We start from the raw sequence: 18,610 nt of genomic DNA on the forward strand, positions 1-18,610 counted from the left end.
ATATCCTGTCAAAGGTCTGTCTTTAACAGGGGTACAGCTCCTTCTGGTAATTTTCATAGAGTTAACCACACCGTAGCGTTCTCGACTCCAGAAGATTATAGTAATGCAAATATACACTAACAGACCATATTGAGACATTGGTTTCAGAGCATTTAATTCTAGGTAGGAAACAAAGACATGATTATAAGAAGAGCAAAACGTCATCCAAAAAATAATTTAGATTTAGCACAAACAAGCCACCAGGGAAATTTCACTGCATAGATAATCTGATCCTCTTATCAAATGTGAGGACTCAAATCCTTGTTCCCAAAGAATTTGTCAAGAGACAGCTTAGACATTCAAATATAAAACATACTGGTAAACTAATCACAGAAGCATTTCCCACATGCTGTTATATACATTCCACAAACACCTAACTGATTGTGCGTACATATGATCATGACCAAGTTACTTCTCAAAACACTGAGGTCAAACTTTTTGGCACAGTCATGAAAAATTTGCTAAAGTAAACCAGTCTGACACTGGCAGTAGTGGAATGCATTAAGTTCATAGCGTAAATCAAAACAGGACATTTTACATGAGAATTCACACTTTTAATATTAATTCATTTCTACAAGCTTTTAAATATGTTCTTATATTAAAAATTCATTATAACCCTACACATGTGCATACAGTCTGTTGGCAAAGAAAATGACTTACAAGCTTATTAATAACTTCTCCTTCTGAGGTTTTTCTCTTCTTGTCTTTTTGTCACCTAGAGAAAGGGTTCTCTTATTTTGGTCTTTGTTTTCCATTACCTGACAGAGTTCACAGAATCAATCAATCACACTGTGTACTACTCATACATTAAATATATCTGCAAAATATTACCAGTATTCAAGTGGATATGTGCATAATATTCTTGAGTTCTGTAATTAAAAGCTATGTCAGGTGTGTACGAACCTGAGATATACTAAAATTGTTGCGTACAATGCTGTACGGTTGATTTTGGAAGCACTGTGAAAAGCATCTAAGGAGCAAATTTGTAACTCCAAAGCCAAAGGCAAACAAAACTGGTTATGCAACTACCTCTTATCCCCCTAAAGTTGGTTCATTCCTAGCCCTGTGTTCTAGCACAAGCTGATTTCTGCCTCTGTCAAAGCCTTTTTTTTCTGTAGCCAAAGGCTCTTTATATAAAAACCCCAAGGGCAGATATCTTGGGTCTTGTGGATAAATGAGGGGACAAACAGACACAAAAATGAGATAAAATATATGGATTCCAATGGCTATGATCTTTCATTACTGGTCTAAATATGATTACTTCCAATCTTGAAAAGCACTATTTCGCATCACAGGTGAATTAAAAGAAAAAAAAAAGAAAAAAAAAAAGGCAGACAGATGCATCAATGCAGAGGTAATATGAGTTTCTCAGTACATCTGCCCATCAATCTCTACTTCTCAAATGATTCACAGTGATGTGAAAGTGCAGTGAAATCACAAAATGTATTCATAAATGAATACATTTGAGCAACAGGACTACTTTGGAACTGTTTCGTTATAAAACAATTATAAAATATCTCGATATTCCTTTGACGTGTTTAGTCATTTCAGTATAGTCTCTAGGTTTTTGTTAAAGCAGCAAGGCTACGCAGCAGCTAAGAGGGGGGTGACTGAAGTGAGCTGTCTGAGCGTTACGACACTCTCCTGACCATCTCTGCATTCAGGGTGGGAGAATCTGGCCGAGGGCTTCCCGAGCACTCTGTCCCAACTTGTCGGGGAATTTCACCAGAAACTCCAGTACCATGTCACCCCTCTTTTCCGGGCATTTGGACAAGGGCAGTCCTTCTGCCACAATCCGCTTCCTCATACCAGGTTTGATGACATCACGAGACGTGACAGTGATAGTCCTTCCGTCCAGTGTGGGAACGCTTACTGTGCAACCGCAAAGCGCCTGGTAGTGAAAAAGAGAGAGAAACAAATTGAGGATGACTCTGTAGCGTGTGAAATTCTATAACAAAAAGCATTCAACAGTATCCATGTAATTGCTGCCAAGCCCTCCAGCTATAATAAAATAGTGTTACTCTGAGTTTAAGAAACTGAATCCTGACTGACATAAGACACTCACATCTCTGAGAGATATCTTTGCTGGATAGATGATATCAGAGCCCTCTCTGCGGAAGACAGGGTGCGTCTTGTCTTTGACCACAAACACCACATCAGCAGGTATATTGGTAGGTGTCTCATCGCCCTCTCTGGGGAAGGTGATCTTGGTTCCCTCCTTCCATCCGCGTTTTATGTCCACGGTCAGGATCTTGTCCTCGCTGCGCATAGTGCAACCATCCACATTCAGCCTCTTGCGAGAGATCTTCATCTTTTTGGTGCAGCCTTTAAACACCTCTTCTAAGCTTACTTTAAGCTCGTGTACAACTGGAGGGTCTTTTGTTTTCTCACAGCCTCCATGAATGCCCCCTGCTCGAGACTTAAAGGATCTCTGAAAGCCACCGAGGCCACCCATACCAAAGGCTGCAAATGGATCGTCAATGTCTATATCATCGTCCATTCCCCCGCCATGTGAAAAGAAATGGTCGAATGGACTACGGCCGCCAAAGAACTCAGCAAACATGGCGTGAGGGTCGCCATGAAATGTGTAGCTGGGGCCATTAGGGCCACCACACGAACCCTTTAATCCTGTCAAGAATGAAGAAACAGATTTACAACAACAAACAATGATCCACGGCAGCTGTAAGCTCAGGTTCAGTTATGACTTGTTCTCTGCTGTACATTGCACAACTGCTGTGACTAGTACAAGTTTCATTCATGACCATAAATTTAACTGGAAATGTCTATGCGTACTTCACACGGCGTGGAATTTCTTTTTGTAGTGTTACAACTGAATTCACGCTGTCGTGCAATGCCTCAGTGTAGCGTACTCATACAGCTGCTATCACTCTGATCATGTCTAACAGATCTTTGTGAACCGTCAGACAGTACAGGAATGTTGTTAGTTGTGGCTCTAGGCAATTAGCACAGCTGATCTCAAATTCTTTGACAGATAAGAAGCGTTTGGCTAAATTTAAAAACCGCTGAGAGTTGCAGTTAGTATCTGGCTAAAGATGGGGTCAAAACTTCAGCTGAGTCTTAAAGACAGATGTTCTAGCCAATATTTAAATCCAACCAAATATCCTCATAACGTGACGTCACCGCTAAAGCTATACAACCAGCCATGTGATTCAGATTCAACTTTCCAAGGTTATATGTGCGGGCAATGTGAAATATCTGAACATGTCAAGACGAGACCAGTGTGTTACATACCGTCTTCACCATATCGATCATAAATATCTTTTTTCTTAGCGTCGCTTAAAACATCGTAGGCCTCAGCAATCTCTTTAAATTTATCTTCTGCTCCCGCTGACTTGTTTTTGTCCGGATGATATCGTAATGCTTGTTTTCGGTAAGCTTTTTTGATCTCGTCCTCCGAAGCACCTTTCTGGATGCCCAATACCTTATAATAGTCTTTACCCATTACACACTAGTGTTAGTTAAATAACTTATACTTTATTAGAACTGAGTCGTCGCTCATCCATCGATATCCATCTGTTTCTGGATGGAAAAGCTTCAGTTATCAAAACACATCACTGCCGTTAAGTTACAGTGAGCTGAAGTCTTGCTGATCAAACTGACAGCTGTCAGTTCGTCCAAATCCTCTGCAGGGGACTTCCACTGCATCCCATACAATTCATTTGAAGCTCCGACGATCAGCTCTATGTAAAAATAAATAAATAAATAAATAAAAACATGAATTTAATCATTAAATCGATAAGTGACAAATATTTCACTGCGTCGCCGTTTTATCTGGCATCAGTCTACGTTACTGACTCAGCTAGAAGTGAGAAAGTTCGAGAACTCCTTTTCGTCTTCGATTTTTAGTGAACTGCAACGATACCAAATGCTCAGACAATATCTCCACCTATTGATATGGAGTGCGTACTACAGTCGAGAAAGCCATACTGTTTCTTTAAAAAAGAAAAAGAGAAAAGCGCTGAGAAAGATTGATCATTGCCCATTTAAAACCAGATGCTAACATGAATTTAGCGCGGACTCCAAAAGAAAATGTAAATTAGATAACACGTTAAATAACAAATTCTATTTTTGTTTACGTAGAAAAGAAGTATCTCCCATCAAGTTCTCGATAATCGGCTATGGTGTGCAAATATCTGTTATTATTCACATATTTCCAGTCAGTTTTAGCTGCCAGAGTGCGATATACCTGGTACTGTAGACACCAAATTAGGGTTTGAACCCTCGCTGGGCAATAACGCACAATCTCTCAGATTGTGTGTGGTTGTGTGTAACGGTTAACACCAAGTACAGTACAGGTATTATAGAGACGCACGATATAGTCAGGCGCATCATTCTTCTATATGGTAAGATAGAATTTAAAGAAACATTAGATATGTTTATTTGTCAAAATGTGTTCTGTGAGATCAACGCAAAACAAGAGTGAAGGTTTCTGGCACGCACTTTATAGTTAAAATTTTTTTTTGTTTTGTTTTGTTTTGTTTTTTAATTTGCAGTGTGACAGTAAGAAGGCAGCTTGTAGTAATTAAAAATACAGATGATCGATCAAATTTTACAGAATCTTTTCAGGTGAAGATTGCTCTGTGATTATGATCTGTTTTGTCATATTTTCTGGAAAAATGTCGCGCACGGTCAAAAGACACAGAGAGAAGTGTGAAATTCCTCTGTACTGATGTCACACCCAGACAGGTGCAATGGGCATCATCACACAGCATGAAGTGCTTTTTAAATAAGACCTCTATGCTTAGTCTGAGAGTGCGTGTTCAGCAAATCACTGCCATTCTAAAGCCATGCAATTGGAGAGATGGATTTCTAACCAAATTTAGCCTATGTTTAGCCTATTTACATGAGCAGACAAAACGAGTCTTGTCTTGAATTGACAGATATTGAACAATTTGGTGAAAATAAATAGGAAATATGAGACGTGTTTTATGGCTTCTTTTATATCACAACGGTACTTTCATTCAGCCCTACTATAGACTGGACCAAATTCAAGTAACTGACACTCTCGGCTGGAGCAAAAATTATGCACAACTGCAGATTTTTTCAGATCTTTTCCACAGCTGGTGTAAATTATCTGTCCCTCCAAATAAACTTGGTTTCTCAGCCAGGTGGTTTGACCATTACTTGCCCGGCTTATCTAGTCTACTCTAACAGACGCAAATAAGGAACACATTGTAACGGATGATCTGGAGCTACGAAGCATAGGTCTAATTTAAGGAGCGTCCCATTAAGCAGTGCAATAGAATGTCTCCCTTAAATCAGTGGCGGGCTACCTGAAAATCGGCCCACAGACTCATTTTAGAAGCGGGTTGGTGACATTTCTGTCCTGTACGCACACACCATCCTGACCCTGCTTTGGTATAGTCCCAGGGGGAGACTGAGTGTGAAGTGTGAAGACAGTCGTGGCAGTTTCACTCCTTTATAAGTTTGTGTCTTACAAGGTCACCAAGCTGTTTGTCGGCAAAGGCATGGACGTGTATATTTAGCCTCGTGAACGACGCATCATGGATTATGTCTTAGGACTCTCCAGTTTCGTCTTCAGAGGGCTGGTCTGCACACAGATGGGGCGAGTGACCGGAGGACTGCCTCTCATGTGTAACGAGGTGGATGAAGCTGTTTCTTCTCGTTACTACCCTTTCTGTTATCCTCAGCTTCTTCTCTCATACTGACAGCTCACCTCAACCAGGGACTCTGCTGCTGTCTTTCACTGGATTACAAAAGACTCAAAATGGAACAAGAAATATAAAGCAGAGAGGATTGTGTAGAGGTTCAATGCTAGAGGACTGCACAGTCACAGTCACTGAAAAATAAATAAGAACGCTGGAAACTCGATTTCACCCGAGAGACACCAATTTCCACGCACCTTCAGAAGATCCAGGCATTTTCCAGACTTTTTTCTTTAGCGAGTGAGTCGGTGGACGTGGAGGAGTCATGGATGCACTGGCTTTGGAGGCAAAAGGTGCCAAGACAGAGAGTGCACCAGCTCCCGCCGCTTCAAAACCGAGACCAAAACCTCCCAAAAAGCCAAAGAGAATAGTTTACTTTGAGGTGGAGATTGTGGATGCAAAGACAAAGGATAAACTGTTACTTCTAGACAAGGTGAGTAGCTGTCCAAGTCAGTTTGTTTTGACTCAGCATCCTATGTGAAAATAAGCATAACATTATGAAATGAGCATATTTTTTCCCTTGTGAATAGAGAGAATATGAAGACTGTCATTTACTACACTAATGGAAATGGATTCGGCCTCACATAGAACCTCTTTCTCATCTATGAACTCACTTCATTGATTTCAGTCTAATTCGTTTCAGCCTATGACAGTCAGCTGAGATCCAGTACTAGTGGCAATCAAGTGGAAAGAAAATTCCTTTGCGTAAACTCAGAACCACACAGTCAGCAGCTGCAGTAATTTAGCTGTAATTCTAAGTCGAGTTCCATACAGACATTATGTTTACTAGAGGATATAATCAGACTGCTGTGTAAAGATCCCGTTACGTTTGGAAAGTAAGAATGTCTTTTGGGCTCAGAGGAATCTGGATCTTGGGTCGAGCCAAATAAAAGCAATGTGCACTGACAACCAAGCACTGGTTCACTATGCATTTAATCAACGGTCTGAGGGTCTCAAATTGTGCTGATCAATTTGCAGTTTGAAATTACAACTCAGAACAACTTCCATGTTGTCAAACTTACTTTCTTACTACACAGTGTTCGTAAATCTTAAATGGAACCTACTTGATTGTGACTTGTTTGCGCCTTAAAATATTTCCTGATTGTTCTCTTCACTCTAAATTTAGGTAGAGCCAACTGCGACGATTTTGGACATAAAGTCAATGTTTCACAAATCAAGTAAGTACCGGTAAAATATATGGAGAGATATTCAACAGGTGAGCCATAGTGTATGTATAGCTAGAAAATAATGCCATCTATATCAAAAGCCTCCTAATGTCAAGTGTTTGTTAACTAACCAGTGAACCCTTTATGTTTAGGTTAAGTTGATGACAATGTAATAATGGTTTTAACACATTCTAATGTGTCAGTCTTTGATTTCTACAGACCAGCGTTGGTATCCTGCCAGACAATCTTTAAGCCTGGACCCAAGTGAGTGTATCATGTTTCTTACCACTGCTCATATTTTTATAACTCATCTCATCTGCGAGTCCTGAGCAGATTTATGGGGCTGACTTTTGTCTTTGAATGTTAAAACCCGATTGTGCAGTAGTTCAGAGGTGAGTTTTATTTAGACGCGTTGTTATGATTGACTGGTGGCTCTGATGCCCCACAGAGGCAAAGTCGTTAAAGGATGAAGACGTCCTTCAACAGCTTCCTGTTGGTACCACGGCAACTTTCTACTTCAAGGACCTGGGGGCCCAGATTGCCTGGGGCACTGTAAGTTTAATCTGACTCAACCTGACTGATTACATGTACACATACTCTCATATAAAGACATATGTACCTCAGACACCACACACACACACACACACACACACACACACACACACACACACACACACACACACACCTACACACAGAGGATCCCCTCACTGTTGCCAGCAAAAAATGGTGTAGATCATTTTGAGTTGTGTGTATTATCTATACAGTATACATGGACTTACTCACAGAAAGATTCCCGGTCCTCCGGTTCAGTTTTCTCTCACCTCTCAAGCCCCCCTATCGTTTTTCCCAGAACATATAATCTCCCAGGCACCATGTTCTCCCATGTGTTTATCCCCTCGTCCTCCTGTTCACCTTCTGCTGGCTCAACCTCCTTTCCCATACTCCACTCGAGTCCCGCAGGATGTGAATGCAGGGGTAAAGTTGTGAGAGGGTCTGGGTTAAAGGTCACATTGCCATAGTGAGTGTCAGTAGAGTAGAGCCCATGTCTTAAGGAGCTAAATGACAGCAGCTCAGTGACACATATTTTGCTGATGGCTGCGCTGACTTCGTGTCAATGTACAAAGTTCTCCGTAAACTCATTAACAGCTTGTTGCTCCATTTCTGTTTCTGTTTTTTTTTTCTCCAGGTGTTCCTGTTGGAGTGTGCTGGACCGCTCTTCATATATCTGATGTTCTATTTTAGACTACCTTTCATCTATGCCCCAAAATATGACTTCACCACAAGCAAACATTGGGTTGTGCAGTGAGTATCTGCTTGGATTTCCTTAGGCACTGATAACATCCGTAGAGATTTTCCATTAATCCAATCAGCCCTTGCCCTGTTATGGCTTGTTGATGTGTTGGTGTCTGTTGATAGAGGACAGTAGGCTGACAGAGTTTCATGATCTCAGTCTTGTATTGCCAATCTCCCTATAACAGGTTATGATGAGGGTTTGAAAAATTCTTGTTTCCAAGATATTCTCTGGTCTCATTCAGTATAGCATGCATTTGTCACTCCTTCCATTATGCGAAGAGGATCTTGGAGACGCTGTTTGTCCATCGCTTCTCTAATACCACCATGCCACTAAGGAACATTTTTAAGGTGAGGAATCTGAGTGACAGGAACAACAACAAAAACAAAAAAAAAGCCAGTCCTTTGCCCTCTGTCCTTCAAGAGTTGGTTACGGAACATGCAAACATAACCCATATATGGAGGCGCAAAGACGTTTATTCATCAGGGCGACAAACCACTCTATTTGCATTACTTTCCGGATAGCAAACAAAATACTCGGCAGACATGTTTCTCTATCTGGTTAACTCCAGCGGTGGAGCTTTCATAGTATTCCAATCTGTGGAAAACAGTCATTTCAAACACTCAAAGTCTTAATGACTTTATTCAAGGCTACGTAATGCTATTTTAAAAATCATGCGTGGGATTGGTGCATTTGAGAAGTGGGAACGTCTGACAGCAAGCAAAATTGAACTAAACAGTAATATTTTCCATGGCCTTATTCATGTGGCCTTTAATGGCAAAACTGGTCAGATTACTATTGTAATTTTATTCTGTTTTTCACTAGAACTGTTCGTATTACTGGTGCTCCGCAGCTTGGATGGCCTACTACATTAACCATCCGCTCTACACGCCGCCTTGTAAGTCATGACTCCTTATTCAGAACCCACATGTCATTCTATGCCCAACTAACTCTCTCACTATCACTAAGTTTGACTCTACATACAACATGTGCATTGGTTCTCAGACTATGGGGAGCAGCAGGTGAAGACAGCTCTTGCTATATTCCTGGTAAGCTCTGCGTTCCTTTGTCTGTATCTATGTTTTCCTCTTTCCCCTTGATGGTGTACAGTCTTGTCATTTTTCTATACCTCTCTGATCTCCTCAGTTCTGTCAGCTTGGGAATTTCTCCATCCACCTTGCCCTTCGGGATCTCAAGCCTGCCGGTGAGCTTTGTAAAACACACCACTGTCTGGAACAGTGACGTGTAGTGTGACCTCAGCTCAAATATTAATGCAACGTACATATTCACTGTCACACATCTCCAACTCAACCAGGATTTTATGGTAATGTTAACCAAAACACACGCAAACTGTAATATTTAAGATAGTGTGCAATAGCAATTATTCTCTCTCATTTCAAGGTTGTAAGATGAAGAAGATCCCATATCCGACCAAGAACCCGTTCACTTGGATTTTTGCGGTTGTCTCATGTCCCAATTACACTTATGAGGTGAGACCCTTGTGGAACCTGTCACAGTTGTATTTTTACCCTGCATATTTTTGGGGTGGGGGGTTGATATACAGGTCCTATACTCTGGGAGCCTGGGTTATTAGGTACACCAGCACATTCATGTAAGTGGATCCTTCCCACAGACAAGGAGTCACGTGGTCATGGACAGCTATGTAAAGCAGGATCCAGTTGCTGTTCAGCTGAACGTCCAGGGCAAACTGAATGACATACGTGACAGAGTGTGGCATGGTCATTGGTACCAGGCATGCTGGGCTTAATATCTCAGAAACAGTCACACGCCTGGCCTTTTCACACACATCAATACCTGGGGTTTAACAGGAATATGCAGTCAGTGGTAGTCCTGGTGGCCAGGTGACACTGTTGAATAAATGGACCACAGGACAAATGGTAAGAATTGTGTAAGTTAACAGCCAGGTCACAAACAACACAGTGTAACAGTGGTGTGTGTAGTTCAACATCTCAGAGCACACAGGTCATGTGACCTAGTCATGAATTGGCTATATCAGCAAATCAGGCTCTACTCCTGTTAGCCAAACACAAGAACCAGCAGCTGAAACAAGCACTTAGTCACCAAACTAGACCTAACTGAGGAATGGAAATACTTTGCCTGGCCTGACCACTCCTGGTTCCTGTTGTGTCATACTGATGGCAGAGTCAAGATTCGGCGTGAGCGACAGTTCATGGACTCATGTGGCCGGTGGTCAACAGTACAGGCAGGAAACAGTGATGCAATGGCGTGGGAAATGATTTAGGTTCCTCGATACCAACCAAACAGCATTCGAACGTCACAGGAAATCTGGCACATTGTTACTGACCAGGTGCATCCTTACATGTCTGTAGTTTGTCCTTCATCAGATGGATACTTTCAGCCAGACAATGAACCATGTCCCAAAGCATATACTGTCTCAGAATGACTCCAGGAATGACAGCTTTGCCTGGGCGGCATGCGCGGTCATCAAAACTCAGCATAACAGAGCGCCTTTGGCTTCAGATGGAACGGGCTATTTTAAACATGAATGTATGTTGTTCAGTTTGCAACAAATCCATGATGCCTCGGTAGCAGAATGGATCACCACTCCCATGCGATGTTTCTAATGCCTTGTGGAATTCATCCAACAACAAATCCTGGGGTCTAAATTAGATTGGTTTACCTGGGCCCTGTTTCAGGCAACGGGTATAGTGAAAACTCAGAGTTAGTTAACTCAGACTAAGTAGTAAACCTCCTAATAGAAGAGCCCTATCGCTTTGTTTTGCTAGGAGAATGAAGCCATAGGCCACGTCTATTAGGAGGTTTACTACTTACTCTGAATTAACTAACTCTGAGTTTTCACTAAACCCGCTTTCTGAAACAGGGCCCTGGTATATCGCTCACAGAATGCAGATTTCTCTGTATAATTCTGGTATGATGCTGCCTCCTGCTGGTCAGGAGTGAAGATGTTTGTTTTCAGTATTTCCTTGGTCTTTCCCCATAAACACAATGTAGAACAATGCATGAAGAGGGCATTGCTTAAGCATATCATCAGAGAGTAACTTTCACATGTCTTTTGGCTCTAGCTGGGTTCCTGGCTGGGTTTCACTGTGATGACCCAGTGCGTGCCTGTGGCATTCTTCACCATCGTTGCTTTCATCCAGATGACCATATGGGCCAAAGGCAAGCACCGCAGCTACCTGAAAGAATTCAGAGACTACCCTTCTCTACGCTCTCCCATCCTGCCGTTCATCCTGTAAACGGAGACAAAACCACTTCTCTCTGGTCCTGTCTGAAGTAGAGTCGGCATTGCAGTGAATTCTCATATTGGTTCACTGACATGGAAGCGTTCTGAAACAGTCTTACTGGAAAATGTTGAGAATAACATTGAAATGGAGATGTTCCCTGGTGATCTTCTTCAGCGATATGCGCGTGGACTGTTCAATACAAACTGACTTTGGAAACTACGTCAACAGCAAAATCCAACAATCATTATTTTCACTGTATTCTCAACTGGATTTGTTTATTGGTTAGCTCTGACACAATGACCAATCAGTGTGCTTCCTGTCAGTGTTTTACTCATAGGTATAGCTGTTGAAAGATAGGTACACTATGGCAGGTAAATTAAAGTGGGTTGAATAATTTGCACTGCAGATTAATATCCATGTTTTTAATAAAGATGAAGACGAGTCTTAATATTTAATTATTTAAAAAAAAAATTCCAACTTATCTATTATTTTCAACTTATCAAATGTATAAACCACAATGTGTATTGTTGTACAACTGAGCAGTACCACCATTTTTAGAGAAGCATTAAGTGACCTGTGTCTTACTTTTTTAACTGCAGTATTTTCAAGCATGTAAACACAATCACACCTAGCTGTTCAAAAGCAAACAATAAGTCATTTTGGTAAGCCATAAACTAGCTTATCTTATTTTGTCCTTTTGCTTCCAAAGTTAATATGTGCAACTTTGTACTAACATTAGAATGGTCCACAACCTTATAGGTTTTCAGTGATTATTAAAAAGTGGAGACATTTTAACACTGAGATGCAGTTCCCTGTGATCGCTTAACAGTACAATAAAAATCATGTTTGCAATGCTGAAAGAGTGGAGGCTGATTCCAGGAAAATACACTCGATCAAAGGCACTCTAAGTCTGTCTTACCATCATATCTATTTACCAAATCTTCTATATCTGCCATATTAACACTGACTCACAATGCTAGAATGTAATGTTGCAGCACTGTGACAACAAGTTTGGATGTTTACTCATCAGTCAGCATATGCGTTGCCTCATTAAATGCAGCCAATTATGATGCACCGCTGCCTTTTTGTGTAGTGCTATGTCACTCACATCGTTTCAAAAGACTGTGATTGAGTCAAGAGGACCCTGATTTGCAGATAGAAATGAGTAAATGACCAAGGTTAATGATGCATGGTTTCAGCTGTTTCGTTCGTTTCATGTGGGTGTTTCATACTCATTAGATACTTTCAAAACACATTCAAAGATGACTGAATTACTTATCCTTCACGAACAAGTAAAACACTGAAATCCATTTCGACTTCATCACTTTTATTTCCTTAACCTTACATACAATTCCTGGTAAAGAATGCTAATACCATCGTACGCCTTGTCATTAATTGCACAGAAGAATAAGTAAATTTCAACCAACAAAACACTGAGATACATTTCAAACAGAATAAATTCAGAACACATACTGATGCAGGAAACTAAACAGTCTTCAACTCCATAAAAACAGTATCACTCCACTAAGCTGTCTCACTGTGACTGATGAGAGAGAAAGAGACAGGGCGTGATGAGAGAGAGAGAGAAACAGTCAAGGCTTGATGACAGAGAGCATCACGCCTTCATCAGTCCCGGAGAGAGAGGGAGATAAAAATGATCGAGAAATTGATGAAAGAGGAGTATGAATCTGGTCTCAGATATAGTTCATGTTTGCCCTTAGTGGTCTGGGCTCACAGTTTTGTGGTTCTATATATGTCTTTAAAGGACAACAGATGCTCATCAGAGAGCAGGGATTCAGGGCTTTGAACAGAGGTCACTGTCATCCTGGAAGAGGCTTCTCTGCAGTACCTTCACGTGATGCTCATATATCTTGAGGGCGGGACCAAGTCTAATTGACAGACCAGTCAATACATCACTACGCTGCATCAGGAGCAGGGACTTCCCATCTATTTCCTGTTCAGCAGTGGGGGGAAAAAAAAGATTTTTTTTTTTTTTGGTTATGTGAGGGGTTAACAGAGGTGTGCAGCATCAGATCTTGACAACATGATGCAGCAGTGACTGTCTTTGCATGACACCAAATCTATGCCAATTTTCTAACCTTCAATTTTCTAACATCACGCCTGTACCTACACTACAACATGGTTGATTCTCTCCATGCAGTATTATTTTTTCTCACCTTTTTTGGTCAGATCAAAAAACAAATGAAGAAGATATACAGCAGAGAGACAGTGAAAGCTAATTCTTAACTGGGTCAAAGTTGGTTTGGCACACTGTAATTCTAAATTACTGTGTTTTCCGTTTATGCTATAACTAACTGAGGGGATCATTAAGTATGCAAATTTTACAGTAACTTAATCAGTGAACATCTGTATCTATAAATACAACACATCCCTCACAGTGAGGCATGCGACGAGCATACGTGCTAAGATGCATGAGGGTTTCGTGCGGCCCGTTAAGTGTGCTGATGACTCCCCCTAGAGGTTGAACGCTGTACTAACCTGTGTTCGAAAAGCCACTGCCTGCTCAGGAAACCCCACAGCTGAAAAATAACTCGCCACATCTGCCACGCTCCACTGTAGAGGGTCCTGCCCAATCTCCTCCCTCTTCAGAAAACTACAGGGAGAACACAGCGTACAGCTCCAACTTCAAAGGGCAGCCAGACAATTTCAAAAATTTACTTAAAATTCTGAAACTTCAAAAGTAACAAAAAAACGAAAAATGTATGTATTTATATTTTTTGAGTGAATATGATTAAAGAACAACTGAAAGGAGCATTAAAATTAAAGCACACGGTGGAAGCACCCAATAGCACGGACAATGTAAATGAAGTTAAACTCTACATTTTACTCTGAATCACATGGACAATCTTACCTTCCTCTTTTCTTCTCTCCATTTTCAGCTGCATTCACATCCTGGGAGCGAGTCATGGCATCTACCCCTTTATTACTCTCTTTTCCTGAAACGACCAAAATATTCATTTTTACAAAGACAAATTTTACATTCTCCTCCAATCAAACACAGCTGCAAAAAAAAAAAAAAGAAAAAAAAAAGATATTCTCACCTTGTTGTAACAAGACAAAACCTGTCTGAGGTCCACCACAAACCTGCACTGCTTCATCTTGATGCTGTAGCAACACAGTGATTAATAAAAAAAAAAAAAAGAAAAAAGAGGAGAGTCATTCAGATGTGTTGTTCAGAACCATTAAACACAGCTGTGTTCAGAGGCACAGCAGCCTCTGCAGCAGGTGAGGTGAATGGATGCGCTCACCAGCGCGCCTCTGCAGTCTGCCAGCAGCTCGTCAGGAGTTAGCGCGCTCTCCTCCGCTCTCAGCCCCTCCTCCTCTCCCCTCAGTGGGCTCCTCTGAACAGAGGGACAGATGGCCAGTGGCTGCTTCCCCATATCCACCACTGCTGAGAGTGACAGACGCGCAAAACACTCAACACCACGTTTAAATCACTCTCACTCTCTTTTTATTTTTTGCGTGAGCCATGATACTTTTCCTGTAATTCAGTTTAACTAACACTTTAGTTTTGTCTGCTGAGGGGAAAAAAAAAAATCTCAACACACAAACACACACGCAACATGCTCTACTATTTGAACAGCCAATAAATGTTTTTTGTGTTGACCTAATTAACTTTTCACATAAGATGCCAGCACCTGTATCTCCTTGAAATCCAGGCAATACAATCTCTGCATGAGCACAGGCATGCTCTTGTTTTAGGGAGGCTGTTGGCTTTGTTGAAGTGGATGAATCTGTGGGTATCCTGGTGTCACTGCTGGTGAAGGAATCAAAGCCAGTGATGGAGTCTCTGGCATCCTGCGTGTACGAGGCATTCAGGCTGCTGTCTACCTCATCCTCATCCACACCACTGTCTACACCTTCTATTGCTGCCTTTACATCCTGAAAGAGATTATTGTTACGCGGTAGTGAGGTCAATAGTTTTGGAAGACGACCAAAATAGAAATAACACAACAAAAATAACTACTTGCGTAATTCTGCAGTAACACTACGTAAAACAATCCAATATACACGTGGTCATCTCTAAAGTGGACCCTATCGAGCATTTAATTTGTTTACGGTTGTTGTACGTTGCAGTGCAAATACTGTAATGTTTGCAGCACTACGACCCTTAATAAATTAATGGTGAAAACTGAACACTGCAGCACAAATTACAAATACCATGTCATCAGTAACTAAACACGTTCTCTCTTGGCTAAAAAGACGGAACCCTAACGATGTGAGCACTGGTATTTAATTAAATATTTTTGTGTAGAGTGTATAACGACAAACGCTACAGCAGTGACCTTTGCATCGGTGGGCTTCTGTCACAAACGTAGCTCGCTGATAATTGGACTGCAAGTAAGTAGAAAGAATGCAAAACTGTTAAAACAATAGGCAGTGTCGGTTACACGCCTCGCTCGATAAATAAAAGCGTTATGATGTGCTCTATTCGGTTTCTCTCTCTGGGAAGCGTTTCGGTCGACAGAGCAGTGTCGCACTGCAAAAACTGGATTAATGTCGAGAGCAGAGCCAAGGCCGCACACTGTCCAATCGGACGGATTGCAAACACAGTTCCTCGCGTACATTTGTTGGTACTTTGTCTTCGGTCGATGTTGATCAAAGAATACACATTAAGCCAAAAGGGGGAAATTCGTCACATAAATATACGTCTTACTTGAATACCACGTTGAGATAAACACATGAATTTGAGTTTGTCCACGTACATCGAGTGTGCGTGTCCGTGTGTAACTAGCTGAGAGGCGCGAGTACAAGCGCTGAACTCAGTAAAGCCCGCCCCGCACCTCAGTGAAGCGCGCAGCCTAGAGGGGAAACGCAAGTCTAAAAACTGGCGTTAACGTGGCCGCCTGAAATAAAAGTCCTGATAAATAGTTTCTGTAGATATGCACGCATCTACAGCAATGAAGTAACACGTAACTATAAAACCTAATTTGTCACAGTTTCCATTATTTTCACAAAGAACTAACTATTACTTAAGCGTACGTTGTCGCGGCCAAACACATACAAATTGAGTAGCAATGCCACAATAACATATGTGCTATTATGTTAGATGTTTAGATACCTTCTCACAAGCATCTCCTTCTGCCAGCGAGTTCGAGAGTCGCACCGATGACTTCGTTTCTACTTCGCGTACGCAGCTGTCTGTCCTACGATTGACTGTCTCCCTCTCCGAAGCCACAGGGACTGTGGTCTGGGTCATGTCTGTAATCTCTGATAAGCTCAAAACCCCGTGTGTCTTCATGTTTTGTTCTAATTGACATTTATTTTCATCATTTCTTGACTCGCTGGTAGCAGAATGCGCCAATGTGTCCCCCACATCCGAGGTGTTTAGGTGACTTTCACTCAGCCCCCCCTTCGGTGGAAATGCGAGTTTAGATTTGCTTAACGCTTTTGGCTTGTGTTGGGGTTTTCTGCTTGTGCTGCTTCCTTTCGTGCAAGTTTTCAATTTCTTATGCAACGTTTCATTACTGTTTTCGCGATCAGAAACATTCGCTTGGAATCCATTCGACCTTTTGATAGAGGCAAAGCTTCCATTGTTGGCGATTTTACCTCGGTCATGCAAGGTAGTGCCGCTCCCCGTCTGCGGCAGTTTGCATGTATGTGCACTTGCTTTAACGATGTCGTTCCCAGATGAACAACTTAAACCGTTTGTACAAACCGTTGCTCCGCACTTACAACCATTTTCATTCGTGCGAATCACAGCCACTTGATGTTCTGCAGGACCAGTCGGCGTGACAGACACGGGGTCAAACTGGTTGCTTAGCGTTACTTCCATATCCCCCATCTGATCATCTGTGGGACTAAGAGAGCTGTCGCCGTTGCCTAAGTCGGGGAGTATTGTTTGTTTTACCATAGATTTGCTGCTTGCCCGATCTATTTTTCTTCTACTTCGTTGTACCTTTGCCGCGTTACGATAGGAAACTGAACCCTTGTAGTTCACTTTCAACACCGTTTGCTCCTGGATCAGTTTTTCGAGTTCTAAACAGGTTCGATCTGGTTCGGACCCATGTCGTCTTCGGACCATCCTACAAATTCTTTCGAGGTCTGGTCGTGCTTTTCTTGATCGCAGTGAATCTATGGTGTCCAAAATCCACTCGCGGTACTTCGGTTCAGACATAATTCTTTTGTGGATTCAGTTGAGTCTTACTGACTACAGTGCGTCAACCCCCTCGCCAATGTGACGCTGCTTCTTCAGAGCCGCGGTCCGAGCCCGGTTGAGAGGAACGGAAACATTACTGTACGCGTGCGTTGCTCACATTGTGCGCTTAAGGTGGAATGCACTGGATAGGGCGTATCGGCACAAGGGGCATTTTAAGGTGGTATCGTGATGTTTCAGAGGAGTCCTAGTGGTGTATCGTGTCCCAGTCCCCCAAAACCACATTTTTTTAAGACATGGATTCTTTTACAAACAGCACCAAATGAAGTTGTAATTTTAACAATTAAAACTTTATTGGAATGATACATGTTGCAAAATATTATTTGTGTATTCTTTTTTTTAACATACTCCATGTGTCCTACGGGTATCTGTCAAGTTCTCCAGAAGGTAAAGTAATTAAGACTGTTAAAGGCAGAGAATATACAGTATTGTTTCCCGAAAGGTACAACAGACCACACCACCACCATACCTGCCTCGGGAGGAAAGAGATTCCTGTTATTGAAAATACACATAGAAAATATGAAAAAATTATTTTTTTTCTCTCCATGATTTAAAAAGCAAAACGAAGAGCATAAGGAAACTGAATGTATACAAAGGCAAAACAGAAGCGTAGACCGAAGCAGACACACACACACACACACACGCGCGCACGCGCACACGCACCCGCACACACACACACACACACAAAAAGCAGACCGACAATGTATTGAGGAGATAAGTGGGAGGGAGCTAGGGCATGTGACAACCACTGCCAGTCAAGCCGGGGGGGTGGGGGGGTTGAGCCAAGAGGACAAAGAGGGTAACTGCAACAAACTTTGAGGAGATTGAGTTGCATGAAACCATCACCTATTTGCTAACTCAGAGGATGTAGTTACAGGTGACATATCTGAGAGGTGCCCATAATCTTTGGATAACGGGTAGCTAACTTTAAGACGTGTTCAGAGCATGACAAGATACCACAAGAAAAAAAAAAAAAAAAAGAAGCTGTCTATCCAAAATTGTCAATAACCAGCAACCTGAAA

General features: G+C 41.7%; 3 protein-coding genes across 3 annotated transcripts; 1 reads left to right on the forward strand and 2 right to left on the reverse strand.

Moving 5' to 3' along the window:
* Window positions 1–177: 177 nt before the first annotated feature.
* On the reverse strand, window positions 178–3,826 carry dnajb1a (DnaJ heat shock protein family (Hsp40) member B1a). Its single transcript, XM_030790226.1, has 3 exons — window positions 3,292–3,826; window positions 2,105–2,667; window positions 178–1,930 (listed from the first exon to the last, which is right to left on the reverse strand). The coding sequence occupies exons 1-3, from the start codon at window positions 3,500–3,502 to the stop codon at window positions 1,700–1,702; spliced, it is 1,005 nt and encodes a 334-aa protein (XP_030646086.1). The 5' UTR covers window positions 3,503–3,826; the 3' UTR covers window positions 178–1,699.
* A 2,165-nt stretch (window positions 3,827–5,991) lies between these two features.
* Window positions 5,992–11,422, forward strand: tecra (trans-2,3-enoyl-CoA reductase a). Its single transcript, XM_030790227.1, has 11 exons — window positions 5,992–6,159; window positions 6,853–6,904; window positions 7,112–7,156; window positions 7,341–7,444; window positions 8,079–8,194; window positions 8,428–8,533; window positions 9,009–9,081; window positions 9,189–9,232; window positions 9,330–9,387; window positions 9,585–9,673; window positions 11,249–11,422. Exons 1-11 carry the CDS (start codon window positions 5,992–5,994, stop codon window positions 11,420–11,422), a joined length of 1,029 nt encoding a protein of 342 aa, XP_030646087.1.
* Window positions 11,423–12,749: 1,327 nt separating this feature from the next.
* samd1a (sterile alpha motif domain containing 1a) lies at window positions 12,750–17,549 on the reverse strand. The gene is made up of 8 exons (XM_030789714.1): window positions 17,108–17,549; window positions 16,494–16,633; window positions 15,070–15,313; window positions 14,680–14,822; window positions 14,473–14,536; window positions 14,283–14,367; window positions 13,910–14,024; window positions 12,750–13,364 (listed from the first exon to the last, which is right to left on the reverse strand). The coding sequence occupies exons 1-8, from the start codon at window positions 17,547–17,549 to the stop codon at window positions 13,206–13,208; spliced, it is 1,392 nt and encodes a 463-aa protein (XP_030645574.1). The 3' UTR covers window positions 12,750–13,205.
* Window positions 17,550–18,610: the final 1,061 nt, after the last annotated feature.

Source organism: Chanos chanos, chromosome 13 (genome assembly GCF_902362185.1).
Source record: "Chanos chanos chromosome 13, fChaCha1.1, whole genome shotgun sequence".
NCBI lineage: Eukaryota > Metazoa > Chordata > Actinopteri > Gonorynchiformes > Chanidae > Chanos > Chanos chanos.

Coding starts and splice junctions, on each gene's coding strand:
- dnajb1a (XM_030790226.1), bottom strand. CDS start 3,502: ATGGGTAAAGACTATTATAAGGTATTGGGCATCCAGAAAGGTGCTTCG. Junction 2,668..3,291: donor TGATCGATATGGTGAAGACG/GTATGTAACACA, acceptor CATTCTTGACAG/GATTAAAGGGTTCGTGTGGT. Junction 1,931..2,104: donor CAAAGATATCTCTCAGAGAT/GTGAGTGTCTTA, acceptor TTTCACTACCAG/GCGCTTTGCGGTTGCACAGT.
- tecra (XM_030790227.1), top strand. CDS start 5,992: ATGGATGCACTGGCTTTGGAGGCAAAAGGTGCCAAGACAGAGAGTGCA. Junction 7,445..8,078: donor CCCAGATTGCCTGGGGCACT/GTAAGTTTAATC, acceptor TTTTTTCTCCAG/GTGTTCCTGTTGGAGTGTGC. Junction 8,534..9,008: donor CACTAAGGAACATTTTTAAG/GTGAGGAATCTG, acceptor GTTTTTCACTAG/AACTGTTCGTATTACTGGTG.
- samd1a (XM_030789714.1), bottom strand. CDS start 17,549: ATGTCTGAACCGAAGTACCGCGAGTGGATTTTGGACACCATAGATTCA. Junction 14,025..14,282: donor GGAGAGAAGAAAAGAGGAAG/GTAAGATTGTCC, acceptor TTCTCCCTGTAG/TTTTCTGAAGAGGGAGGAGA. Junction 13,365..13,909: donor CAGTGGCTTTTCGAACACAG/GTTAGTACAGCG, acceptor ACTGCTGAACAG/GAAATAGATGGGAAGTCCCT.